This window comes from Oenanthe melanoleuca, chromosome Z, assembly GCF_029582105.1.
Source record: "Oenanthe melanoleuca isolate GR-GAL-2019-014 chromosome Z, OMel1.0, whole genome shotgun sequence".
Lineage (NCBI taxonomy): Eukaryota > Metazoa > Chordata > Aves > Passeriformes > Muscicapidae > Oenanthe > Oenanthe melanoleuca.
In genome coordinates this window covers 26,608,510-26,621,690 of record NC_079362.1, presented here as the reverse complement: position 1 = coordinate 26,621,690, position 13,181 = coordinate 26,608,510, and the positions used below count along the sequence as shown (strand labels likewise).

General features: G+C 40.0%; 1 protein-coding gene across 3 annotated transcripts in view; it reads left to right on the top strand.

Moving 5' to 3' along the window:
• The window catches only part of ECPAS (Ecm29 proteasome adaptor and scaffold), a 62,752-nt gene that overhangs the window by 42,013 nt on the left and 7,558 nt on the right, over nucleotides 1-13,181 (top strand). For all 3 annotated transcript variants that reach the window (XM_056514822.1, XM_056514821.1, XM_056514823.1), the window contains 15 exons: nucleotides 67-132; nucleotides 377-494; nucleotides 2,214-2,381; nucleotides 3,239-3,318; nucleotides 4,068-4,173; nucleotides 4,792-4,839; nucleotides 5,805-5,926; nucleotides 6,964-7,114; nucleotides 7,896-7,961; nucleotides 9,754-9,843; nucleotides 10,348-10,414; nucleotides 11,047-11,138; nucleotides 11,224-11,290; nucleotides 11,525-11,716; nucleotides 12,756-12,964. In XM_056514822.1, coding sequence (XP_056370797.1) covers nucleotides 67-132; nucleotides 377-494; nucleotides 2,214-2,381; nucleotides 3,239-3,318; nucleotides 4,068-4,173; nucleotides 4,792-4,839; nucleotides 5,805-5,926; nucleotides 6,964-7,114; nucleotides 7,896-7,961; nucleotides 9,754-9,843; nucleotides 10,348-10,414; nucleotides 11,047-11,138; nucleotides 11,224-11,290; nucleotides 11,525-11,716; nucleotides 12,756-12,964 — 1,642 coding nt within the window. The remainder of the gene's footprint in view (nucleotides 1-66; nucleotides 133-376; nucleotides 495-2,213; nucleotides 2,382-3,238; nucleotides 3,319-4,067; nucleotides 4,174-4,791; nucleotides 4,840-5,804; nucleotides 5,927-6,963; nucleotides 7,115-7,895; nucleotides 7,962-9,753; nucleotides 9,844-10,347; nucleotides 10,415-11,046; nucleotides 11,139-11,223; nucleotides 11,291-11,524; nucleotides 11,717-12,755; nucleotides 12,965-13,181) is intronic.

Below are 13,181 nucleotides of genomic sequence, written 5' to 3'. Positions count from 1 at the left end.
CTGTAGTGTGAAGTGAATTCAGCTGTAGAGTCTGGTAACACTAATACTGGACTTCTTTTCTGTCAGAGCCAAACATGAGATGACTGGAGAAACTGTGGTGTTTCAGGGAGGTCTGAGTAAAACCCCAGATGGGTAAGTTTACTGATAGTCTTTGACAGAGACACAGTCAGTATGAAACAGAATTCTGCAAAAAATCTGCTTCCTGACCTTTTGTTCCTTCTTGTTCTCTAAGTTACTGTAGCTATTTCTGTGTAATACAGATGTGCTACTCACCTTTCTCTGTCTGCTTTAGGATGTGAATTGAAAATAGCTTTAGATGTTGTAGCATTTGTCTACCCAAAAATGGTAACACTGATTTCCCTTCTGCTTTTCAAAGTCAAGGTCTTTCTACCTACAAAGAGCTTTGTTCACTGGCTAGTGACCTCAATCAGCCTGACCTGGTGTACAAATTCATGAATCTGGCCAACCATCATGCCATGTGGAATTCTCGGAAGGTAATGCTCTGCTTTCATACAACTTCCATTCCCACTGTGAACTCAGGAAACAAAAATCCATTTCTCTATTCCTGGCTATATGTTTTATGAATAACTGCATGTGGAGGGTGTTGATGCTTTGGTATCAGTCGAAGACAAATTTTGCAGGCTGAGAAAAAAAAGTAGGATTACTTGAAATTCTTACAACAAAACTTTGGTATCAGAGTGTTTGTATAATCTTACCCTCTGAATCAACTGACATGCTTTTACTTTTTTATTGTGCTTAGACAATCCTTAATGTGTTCAAACAGTGATAGTGTTTTGAAAACTGGATGAATTTTTGAATGCTAGGGAAGGTGATCTTTGTTATCTAAGGAGACAGAGCAAAAAGTAATCAGCAAGTTGCTAAAAAGCACTGTTGTCAGAAGTGTCCCTTTTAATTCAAATTTTCATATTTTAAAGCAGTCAGGAGCTTTAGAAAAGTCAAAATACTATTGGATCCACTTCCAGGTGAAAAAATCATAAATTTGAAGATTTAGATGTACTATTCAGAGCTTTGATGTGAGAACTCTTTACTGGCTTTACAGAAGCATGGAAGAACTTGTTTTGAGTCTGACAACACCACTTAGTATAAAAAAACAAGTCCCAGCTTTAAATCTCATCCAGAGTTTGGCAGTTCAACAAATCTCTCAAGACCTTCCACAGCACTATGACTTCAGAAGCCTAGTTAGGTTCCTGACCCTTGTGGAATTTGTCCAGCTAGGATGAGTCAGGAAAATCCACTCAGAAGATGTGGATTGAGCTTTGCATTTGAAGAATTTGCAGAACTTCTTAAGTTGAAGGGGACATCTGGAAATCTGTGCTCTAAACCCCCCAAAAGAGCTAAACAGAACATGCTGTTCAGGGCCTTGGAGGCCATTCCTTGCTTTTCCTTACACTTTCTGCAAATCCTTGTTTTTCATGGCAGTGGTCCTAACAGAAAATGTGTATTTATTGCTGTTTTATAGATTAACTAAAACAACAGATCCTGTCCTGTAAAGTCCCTAGTGTGGAGTTTTGAGTGGCAGCTTTTGATGCTGCAAGTCAGAAAACATGCAGTCATTAGAGGCAGTCACTGCACTGCCTTAATTGAGTAATTTCTTCTTGGGCTATCCTGTGTGACTTCACAGGCAAGCATCGTTTCCACTGTATTAGAAGTGACAGTGGAACTGACAGTGTTGGAGAAAGAAAAGGTCATAGAAGAATACTTAAATTTAAAGTAAATATGGACAGATGCAAAATTATAACCCCCAAAAATTTCAGGTTTTAGAAATAAGTTATTTTGTTTTTAGGTTTCCAGTTCCTAGGTTATTCTAATTCTAAATCAGCAGAGTTGTAAGGAAGCAGTGGCCCAGCCTCACCAGTTTTGCCAAGATATAATCTCTTCTGGAAGAATGCATTTAAATCTTCACCGTTTTAATTCACCTGTACTACTTCTACAAATAAGATCAATCAGTATCTTGAAATTAAGGCTGGAAGAAAGTTTTGAAATAATGTGTTGTCTGCTGAGTGTGATTGTATGCTTGAGATCACTGTGGTACTGTAGGATTGAAGATGGGCTAATTCTAGGACCATTCTAGACCTTTTGGTTTGGTCTAAATCTAAACCGTGTCAGCCAACTTTGCCCCGACTGGTGTGTCCATGAGCAATAACTGAGTGAGTGAACAATGTTTCAACAAATACTATTTGTTGTCATTTCAGGGAGCAGCGTTTGGTTTCAATGTGATAGCTGCCAAGGCTGGAGAGCAGCTGGCTCCGTTTTTGCCCCAGCTTCTTCCCCGGCTCTACCGTTACCAGTTTGACCCCAACCTGGGCATTCGACAGGCAATGACCAGCATTTGGAATGCATTGGTCACTGACAAGTCGATGGTGAGTGACCAGCAGAGTGCAGCAAGGGGCTTTGCTGACATCCAGCAGTGTATTGGAGATCCTCATGGGACAGATGCATTTTGTGGAAGGAGGGGCACTGCAGAAGGGGGTGAGGTACTGCACTGGAAAGGAGGTGTTTGAGCCCATGGATGAGCTTGGAGTTTGTGCAGAGGTTTTGCACTGTCTCATATGTGAAAGGATATTGCAGACCTTGTTTGTGCAGTCAGCATTAAAATTTATAATTTACTTAAAATAGTGTCTTTCCACTTTGATATTGCTTTGATACTGCTTATGAGAAGCTTTTCAGGAATCCTTATGGCCTAAGATGCCTTCCTAAAGGAAGAGCATCTAAATATAGTTCCTCATTTTTTATGTGGGAGGAAGCCCATGGTTGGAAGCTATTCCATCAGTCTGAGGAGAATTCCTCACAGGTGCATTTCAGGAATAAGTGGTTTACATAAGATGTCCTTGCTCTGGTTCTGCAAGACTTGGAATTGGGTTTGCATTTTCTTAAAGGAAAGCTTATCTTAATGTAAAGTCATTCACTCTGATCCCTCATCAAAGCACAGCTGCTTCTTGAATAAATACATGTTTGGTGTTGCATCTTAAGAGTTCAGCTGATAAAGGCCTGAGGGGACTTTCTTTGTTGCATCTTTCACAATACTAAGCACTTGAGCGGTGCTGAGAAAGGCGTGTCTAAAGCACAGATAAAGTGTACACAACATTGGCAAGCATTAGTTCATCTGATGTGACTGAAAGAAAGTTGTATTGTCCAAAAGGACTCTTTTTTTACAGAGTACTTCGCAAGAATGCATAGCTGTGCTTCTTTCATGATTTTTTCCTTTTTTAAATTATAGGTTGATAAGTATATGAAGGAAATTCTTGAAGATTTGATCAGTAACCTAACCAGCAGTCTTTGGAGGATCAGAGAATCCAGGTATTGCTAGGAAAATTATTAGATTTATCTTTGAACTTGGTTCTTTTCTCTTGTTCACAATAAACCTGCTAAGCTGAAGACGTTGAGGGGCAAAAGAGGACATATCCTTTCATCAGGATAGAGCCCAGCCTTGTAGCCTGCCCTTGGAAGTATGATACAATTTTGAAGCCATTTGCATGGCATTTTTTATTGCATGTAGCTTTATACTAAACAATATTTTGTGAAGAATGAGTTTTCTGGTTACTATGTCTTGCCTATCCTTGAATCTGAAATAATGCTTTCTCTTAAAAAACTTGGTCAATCTGACAATTATGTACTTGGCAGCAGGATGCCATTTTTAATAAACTAGTTTTTGGTTTTTAATGGTTTGTAGATATGCTGTATTGAAAACCTCCATTTTGATTTCAGTTCCATACTTTATACTATTTTGGCTTCTTATCATATGCTTAAAGAAAAGAAGACTAAAACAGTTTTGTCACTGGAATGTTTGCAGTAACAGTTTTCACCACAGCAACCTTTTTCACCTCCTGTCACTTGTTTAAGGTTTTACCTGTACGACTGAGCAATTTTTTCTCTGCTAAAAGAGACATTCTTGTGACAGAATAGAATTAGAATTTGGGGAAAGTGAGGAGTGTGAAACCATTCCAATTTTTCTAAACTATTTATTTATATTTATAAGCATATCTGTATATATACACCTGTATTAAGTGAGAACACTGTGTGAAAGAAATAAAATTCCCTGTTTGCAGTTGTCTGGCACTAAATGACTTACTAAGAGGAAGACCTTTGGATGACATCATAGACAAGCTTCCAGAAATCTGGGAAGTCCTGTTCAGAGTGCAAGATGACATTAAGGTAATGGAACTGTGAATTGAATAGGAATCTTCAACAAACAGCTCAACAACAGTGATCAAGTTCTGAGGTGTTTAAAGAGAGATTCTCTGAAAAGTCAGCTTGAAGCCAATGAGAGTTTTGAGTATTAAACAGACTATAAGTTCATGCTCCTTGAAAGTAAAATTTCTATGCCACCTTGGAAATTCTCTTTATGTTTCAAGTGTTGGATTTTGTTCCTGCTGTGCTTACTCTAGATGATTTGAGATTTTTTCCTTGATATAAAAGAATTCCTGAGTAGTTGCTTAACATTGGAATATAGAAACATTTATTTTGGTTGCTATTGTGCTGAATTGATATATGGGGATATAAGGTATGCTGAACTTGGATATATGAAGTCAGAATCTTTGGGTCCTTCCAGATTTCATTTCTGTCAATGTATTGATTATACCAGAAATTCAGATGGACCAAAGCCAGAATTTCTTTTAATGATGTTCAAATATTTTCTTCTAAAGATGCTACTTTATATTAAGTAATAGCTATGAAGACAGCCTTGTCTGTTCTAGTGTAATTACTTATCGATTAATATTAATCATTCTAGAAGAATAAAAATAACAGAAATAATTGCTGACTTTTTTTTAGGAGACTGTGCGAAAGGCAGCAGAGCTAGCCCTAAAAACTTTAAGCAAGGTAAAACTACAATTTTGTCTTATGCATGTGTAGACAAAACACGTATGGTTTTGATGTCAGGAGTGACCATGGACTATATTTTCTATGGACTGTTGTCTTCAGAGAATCTCACGTGTAGGATCCAGTTGTGAAAGACTGAACAGCTTCCTAGAAAGCAATCATAATAAGCATCACTGCATATTCCCCTGTACTTTTATTTATGCTAGTGAAGTCCTGCTGCTTGTGGGTAATGTGATGTTAAGGTCTATACAAGCAAAGGAAGTACTTTTTTCCCTCCAATGTTGGGAGTGGAATTTAAATAAACTTACTGTAACTTCAATATTTTACCAAGACTAATCTAGTTGACCAAGCCTGGTGGTACATTGCTTGTATGAAACAGAGTAATTGTGTATGGACTTCTCTGTGATGTTGTTATTGACAAGGTTTTTTGGGTGTAATGCACATCTATCACTTGATATTTTGTTTGGTAATCCTCTAAAAAAAGTCACATTGGTGGCAGTGGATCTAAAGTGCTGTGTTTGAAATCAGTCTTCATAGTGCATGACATTTTAATGCTGCAAGTGCGAATCTGGTCCCAAAATGTTGTGAAATGTTGCGGTTGCAGAATGTGTTCTCATCTGGGACTTGCTGCTTTATTGTGTGGAATGATTGAGTCCCTGTGGCTGAGATAGGCTGTCCTTCAACTGAGAGGCCATTTGGTTCATCTGTTTATCCAGGTTCAGGTCAAGGCCTGCTAGGCTCTGAATATGCCTTTTCTGGAAGTGGGTTGTAGTTGAAACCCTTTTTAGGGATGACTCTTATGGCTTAATGATCTTGTTAAGGTAAAGATGAAGGTGTAACAGAGCCTGGGCTTGGCTATAAGCAGTTTGTCTAGTTGCTGTTGGCTTCTTCTGTCTAAAGAAGTTGCTTTAATCTGTGGGGGAGGTTTGTACATGTTTGCAGCACTGATTCTCGCCTGTCCCCAGGTCTGTGTGAAAATGTGTGACCCCTCTAAAGGAGCAGCAGGTCAGAAGACAATAGCTGTATTGCTCCCTTGCCTCCTAGACAAAGGAATAGTAAGCACAGTTGCTGAAGTCCGATCTCTCAGGTTAGTTTTGCACCGTGTAAGTTCCCTGGGGGTTGGTCGTGACTTGTCCCCAAGACACCAATTTATTCACCTGAGTTGCAGAATGTTCTTTGTGTTTGAAGTGGCTCCCCAAAATGCTTTCCTGCTGAGTTCTTTTCTCGTGGAGTTTAAATAGCAGCCCTGAGAACTCTGCCTGCCTTTTGGGAGTACATGGCCTCTCTGGAAATGCCCAGATTCAGTTCCCAACAGGAAGTTCTTTTCTCCTTGTACAAATGGCAGGCTGATCCAGAAGGAGTGTGCCATGTTAAGGCTGTCCTTTGTACTGGAATATCTGTTCTGGTTGAAAAAAAAAAGTCCTATGGTTCTTCAAACAGCTGTATCTGATTTCAAAAGTGCATGTGAATATTGACAGTTCAAATCCCAGATGTGACTGCATTTGGTCACGCTGTTCAAGTATTTATTTATTGTAACATTTCAATGTCCCTTGATGTGTAGGGACTTTATATGCTTGTCAATTTAGAACTTTGTTTATTCTTTCCTTTGACTGAGGTATGAAAAAACCTCAAAATTCAGAGGGAGATCTGGTCTTCACAAAAACAGTTATTAGGAAGGCTAGAAGACTTCTAACAAAAGAATATTTCTTGAACATTTTTTCATTCCTTTTGAAGATATGCAAACCCTTTCTCAAAATGCAACATGACAGATGTGATCAGTCTGAAACTGACTAGTAGATTAACTTGTCTTTTCTTGGTCAGAGACAATGGATGTCTCAGGGTGACTTTGCCCAGTGCTTGTTTAAAACATCGGGATGTGTTACTTCTTCCCACATCTGTCTTTGCCCATTCCCTTTGTGATTCCAGGGCCAAAGTAAACAATCTTGGGGCAAAATATCCCTTGGAAGCTCAGGGCTAGGGAATAATTTTGTTTAAGCAAAAGCTGCGCGTGGTTTTGTTTGAAGGAAGATTTATATTGATATATCTGGATTACAGTAGATCAGAAACGCTTTTCAGATTAGTCTGTGTGTATCTCTGTTGACCTTCCCTTTTATCTTTTTCCAGCATTAACACTCTTGTGAAGATCAGTAAAAGTGCTGGGTCTATGCTGAAACCTCATGCACCAAAACTTATCCCAGCCCTGTTGGAATCCTTGAGTGTGCTGGAGCCTCAAGTCCTCAATTATTTGAGTCTTTCTGCAACAGATCAAGAGAAAGTAAGTGCAGCTATAACGGAGAAGTATCCACAGAGCAGAGATACCACAGATTTAATCTTCATTCAGTGATCAGAAAAATAGCAGTTTTGGTGGAGAGGTGTTCAAAAAGCAAAGAGAAATGGCTAATAAGTCACTAAAAAGCTTGGTCACAGAATATGGCTGGACAAATGTGGGAGTTTTTTTGAAGGATTGGGATTGTTTTTGTTCCCTAGACTATTGTATGTTTCCAAAAGTGAAGAACAATTTTATTAATCTGTTCTTAAATGTCACTGCCGTTTTTCCCAAGGGATTGGCTTCAAGACTTCATTAACTTAAATTGTAAGGTGTGGCATAGCACTCTATGCTGGAGGTGGATGTTGTAAGCACTGTGTCCTTTAATTGTTCTCAAAGAACCATGTTAATCAGTCACAGTCTTCTTGGGAAAGTGAAAGCCAGTGATTAGGAATAAATTTAGTAAATTTCATTGTGGGAGGGAAGAGGGTTGATTAGATTAGTGTTCTGCAAATTAAAAGGGAGTGAACAATGTGAACACTTCAGCGAGACATCTTATCTCTTTGTTTTCCCTTCCCTCCCTTTCTCTCTAGAACATCTGTCTGCCTCTGAAAGGGAAACATTCATAGTCTGTTGGTACACGTGTTTCTCCATGTATCTGAAATAGGTTTTAGTCTAAGGCTGTGAGTTACAGCTGATGTTGCCCTTTCTATTGTTTTCATGTTGTGTTTATTTACATTTAGGGGTTTGGTGGTTTTTCCTGTTGTGGTTTTTTTTTTGTTTTTTGTAGACTGCAATGGATAGTGCCAGACTTAATGCTGTCAAATCATCTCCCATGATGGAAACCATTAACATGGTAAGTATTGATTACAGAAGGGTTTCAGTGTAAGGTATGTTGTAGAGGAATAGGAATTAAAATGTAAGTTTACAGAATATCTCTTCAGGTTTCATTTTCTTATCACATCTCCATGTGGCTGTCTGTCCACTTCCTTTTTCATGTACAGACTTCTCATCATGCCACCAATGCTTGCCCCTCAGATCAATTGTGAATAACTTTGGCTCCATTTGGAGTCAGATGGATTGCTTCTTCATCTGAAGATCTGCCTGCTTTGATGAAGAGGGCATGCTTCAAGTGCTTTTCTTTGGATAGGGGCTTGGCCTGGGTTAGCTAGATTTGTCTTATTATCTGGCCCTCAACTCCAAAACTAACTTCTCACCTGGGCCTTCAATTGATGATAGTCATTGCTGGTAAGGCATAAATGCTGTTCAATCATTGCCTTCTGGTGCCTTAGATATTCCTATCTGGGCCTTGCTCATATTTTCATGGTGGAGATATTTAGAGAAAATGCTGAAATCACTGGAAGCACAGTCAGAAAGTGGTGTTTGGTGCCAGAGTTTCCTGCTGCTGGAAGAGGAGCTGCTTATGCACAGATGCTGTACTTTAGGATGTCCTGGCAGAGCTCCCTGTCCTCTGTAGGAGCCTGTCCCTTCCCAGAAGAAGGCCTCTCTTTTCTGCTCAGGCATTGCACACAGCCAGGGGCATGTGGACAGGCAGAGAATGTGAGGGTTGAGCAAGTCTTAGGGGGTTGTAGCCACCAGAGTAATTTGTTTTCTCAACTTATGGAGAAACAGCACCAGCAGCCTTTCTGTGCGTGACAGCATGTGCAGTTGAGTTTTTGTGTCAGGTGAAGTGGTCCCTATAAATAGAGTAAAAAGCAGTTTGGAATTAAAGGCTTCATGTAAAAGTGCACTTGCTGGAGCTCTGCAGGCTGCAGCAGCTGCTGCTGTCCCTCCTCTAGGCCATGCCCTACCTTGCCAGCCCTGAGGGAACAACTGTGGTGCCCTGGTCATTGATTGGGATTTTGTAGGGTGGGGGAGAGATAGTAATGGCTTCCCTGGAGTTTTGTGAAGGTCCTGGCATACGAGCAACCTCCTCTATATTCTGGGTCTGACTGTGAGATTATATGGATAATTTCCTTCACTAAAGCAGTGATGGAGGGGGAAGTAATACTTGATTTGACTTCGAAAGCTCCATTACCTTCATTTACTATGTGATCCTTGAATTTGATAGAGAATGGATGTCCCCTCTGCAGACAGTGTATTACACAGAATGCTGGTAACATGAGGCTTTCTGTTTTGCCATGTGTTATTCTAGGCATAACAGAATAAAAATTATACTAATCACATCCCTTTTGTACCTTTGTGTCATTTATGTGACTCTTTTGTCTTGACCTGTTTAAAAACTGTCTTGACTGGTTTCATGTCATTGACTGCTTTGGATATGTTATTGCTTCCTGAGAGAGTTGGGGAGCTGTTGGGTTTTGTTAAGATACAGACGCCTTTGCATCTCATTCTTGCTAGTGCGTTAGTTCCAGGTTCCTGAAGAGTTGGAACACATCAGTTCCAGCAAGCGATAGTTTTAGCAAAATCAGCTCAGCAGAGAAGTAGGACAGGAGAATCTGTATGTGGTGGAATCCACTTCATGTTAGCTTTTTCTCATCATACAGCAAACTCTTGTGATTCAGCTGAGGACCAGCCAACAGAGCTGAGGCACTCTCCACTAGAAATACACCCACCTAAGTTTGCCATTACCTTTCTCTTTTTTTATTCCTTTTCTCTCTCTCTCCCTGTCTCTTGCCTTTCTCTAGAGCTTGCAGTATTTGGATGTGTCTGTCCTCGGTGAGTTAGTCCCTCGGCTGTGTGAACTGATCAAAAGTGGAGTTGGCCTTGGCACAAAGGTACGTATGTGTTTTTAATAGCTCTTTTGGAAATGAAGAAGTGAATATAGAGCAGTGTCAATGTAAATGTGGTTCCACTGAACTATGTCTTTTAAAGCAACAACTTGGGTTCACACATACTGAAGTAATTTGCCATCCGTGTCCCAAACTACTGCATCACTCTTCTGAATGCATGCTGCCCTAGCCTCCTCTAGGCTACATGGCTGCTGTGCTCTGTGACATGAGTGCAGAGGGTTGTCCTTGATTGCTGCAAATCTTCTAGGATCATCTGTCCTGAGTGTGGGTCCTCTTTTACTTCCTATTCCTATTCTTGTCAGTCATGTTTTGCAGATTTTACTGCTTCTACTTTTACTGCTCTTGGACTATGGGAATAGAAGTGAGTAGGTGTAGATCATGTCTTACAACTGCAGGCAGCACCCGATCAAGTATTAGCAGTAATAACCGGTGGCAAATATTGTTTTATCTTATTGTTTTATCTTATCTTTATCCACTGCAATCTTCCAGGGGGGCTGTGCCAGTGTAATTGTGTCATTAACCACACAGTGCCCTCAAGACTTAACACCTTATTCAGGTAAGATTTGTCTCTTAGTGTCAGGTTTTAAAGATACTTTTGGTTGCTGTGATGTTTCTTCCCTTGAATTTAGCACAAAAATGATCTTTACACATTTACATGTGTATTTTTATCAGCTGTTTGAAGTCACCTTTTTTGTTGGAGATTGGCATGCTTGGAGTAGGTTCAGTACTCTCACCAAGTTGGAAGAGATAAGGGAAGGAGTTGAGGGAATTCACTAGCACTAAGCAGGAATAGGAAAAATATTTGTTCTCTTGCTTGGAGCAGTGTAACAAAGCCTGTTAGTGCAGCATTGTCAATGTGCACTTTTTCTTTCAACTTGAGCTATAGGTGGACCACGAACAGCAACTTTGCTTCATTGGATGTCTTCTGATAGTAGAAAGAACATCACCTTTCTGTTGCAAAATAGAAATGAAAGCATGATAAACTGGAGTGCTTGCATATAGGAACGTTATCAGTCAAGGTGTGCAAAACACTATCACTAGTTTAAACGTAAGGACTTACAGGCTTATAATCATGCAGTGAGGAAAAGTGCATAAATTCAGGCAGTCTAAATGAAATGCAGGCTATTGTAATTCTCGCCATAGCAATAAAACATGATGTTTTGGATAAAGTAAAATCTCTTCTGACAGGCAAACTTATGAGCGCTTTACTTAGTGGCCTGACTGATCGCAACAGTGTGGTACAGAAATCTTTTGCCTTTGCTATGGGTCATCTAGTCAGGGTGAGTTGTACTTTGTTTTATTTTGCATCTTTATTGGTGGTCTTCTTGGAAGTGTTTGAATAATTTGAGTCTTTCCTTGTTACAGACTTCCCGGGACAGTAGCACTGAGAAGCTGCTGCACAAACTCAGCAGCTGGTACATGGAGAAGGAAGGTGTGTTGCTTTTGGGGTATTCATTTACAGAATACAGTGCAGAAAAAGTTTCTGGTGATAGCAAAAGCTAGTAAAGAAACATTTCTGTATTGTGATGCTTGGTTTCACTGGCTGAATAATTCCTATACAGTGTCACACAATACTGTGCATTACTCTGCTTTCCAAGAGGCAAACCAAGCAGTTAAAAGGACAATCCTGCTTCCCAGTCATAATGTGCTTGTTTTGCTCTTTCAGAGCCAGTTTACAGAGTAGGCTGTGCTTTAACTGTGCATGCTATGGGACGCTACAGCCCAGATGTACTGAAGAACCACGCCAAGCAGGTGCTGCCATTGGCTTTTCTTGGAATGCATGAAGTTTCCGAAGAAGAGAAAGGAGAGAAAGAAAATTCTACTCTGTGGACTGAAGTTTGGCAGGAAAATGTACCTGGTATGTTGTGTTAAGAATAATAAAGCTTTCTGGGAAGCATGGGACAAGAAATAGCATGCTTTATGGAATTCCATTAAGAAAATACAGCTTTCTCATGGTCAGAGATTTGGGAAGCTTGTTCCCATTTTCTTCCTTGCTCTAGATTTCTTGTAATCTTGTAACCTTCATACAGTTACCTTCTCTGGCTATTTAAAATAATTACAGGGGCATTGATCACAAGGATGGACTGACACAGTAAAAGTATTTTAAAATTGTGATGCACCGAATGCCACTGTAATATGGCCCTGATGGTACGGATAAATAGACATCTTTGGAAATGTTCATGCCAGCCTCTAGGGGCTGCTGCACATTTCAGAGTTAAGGGGCTTTGGCCTTTCTCTCTTGTTGGAGAGCTCTGTGGTAATACTTGTGGTTTTAGCTTCAATGAACGAATCTATGCTATAAAAGTGCAGCTCTTTCTGTAGAGGAAGATCTGTATGCATTATAGTATTGTTTTGCTGACACTTTTAGATTTCAGATCTGGTTCCTCAGTCACGAGATGATTTTTCTGGAGTCTGAGAAAGGAACTGAAAAAGGTTTTCTAGTGATCTGTTCTTGAAAGAAAAAAAAATAAAGACATTATATTCCTTAGGAACAGGCTAACACAAGGTCTGGTGTCTGCTATATGGATGGACTGAAATGAGCTCTGTGTCTAAATACACAACAAAGGCTTAATGTGAAACCCCTAGAAAAGAACCCACCTTCAGTCAGTCTGGGAAGAATTCTTCATGTTTTTGTCTGAAGAAGACCTTTCTGATGTGTCTCTTAGCCAAAATCCCCAAGAGATCTGTAACTGGTTGTTTTGTTTTGTTTTTGTTTTTGTTTTTGTTTTTTTTCCTTTTGTTTTGTTTGGTTTGGTTTGGTTGTTTTTTTTTTTCAATGAAGGGCTGGGCTTGTTTTCTTGTGGTGTTTATTGTTGTGTTGTTATGGGGTTTTTTTAGTAAGATCAAAGACTTGTTCATTTTGTAGCAAAATTAGTTTTCTTCCATTTGACATGCAGGTACTCAGGGTGGGATCAGACTGTATTTGCAGGAGTTGATATTCATCACCCAGAAGGCTCTGCAATCCCAGTCCTGGAAGATGAAAGCTCAGGGAGCAGCTGCCATGGCATCAATTGCCAAACAGACAGGCTCCCTTGTGCCACCACACCTGGGAATGGTGCTCTCTGCACTGCTGCAAGGCCTGCCAGGGAGAACCTGGACTGGGAAGGTAAAGTGGGAATTATCACCTCATGGTTTGCTGTGAGCCCAGTAGTGTGCAGCCCTTGAGCCAGGAAATGCTGTGTTCTGTGCTGCAGAGCAGTACAATAAGATTGCTGATGCAATGAGTCTGCCTTTTGTCCTGCATTTAGCAGATACAGATATGACTGGGAAGATAGGCAGGTGAAATTCAGACTGCTTTAGGAGTTGGGCTCCCATTTAGACTA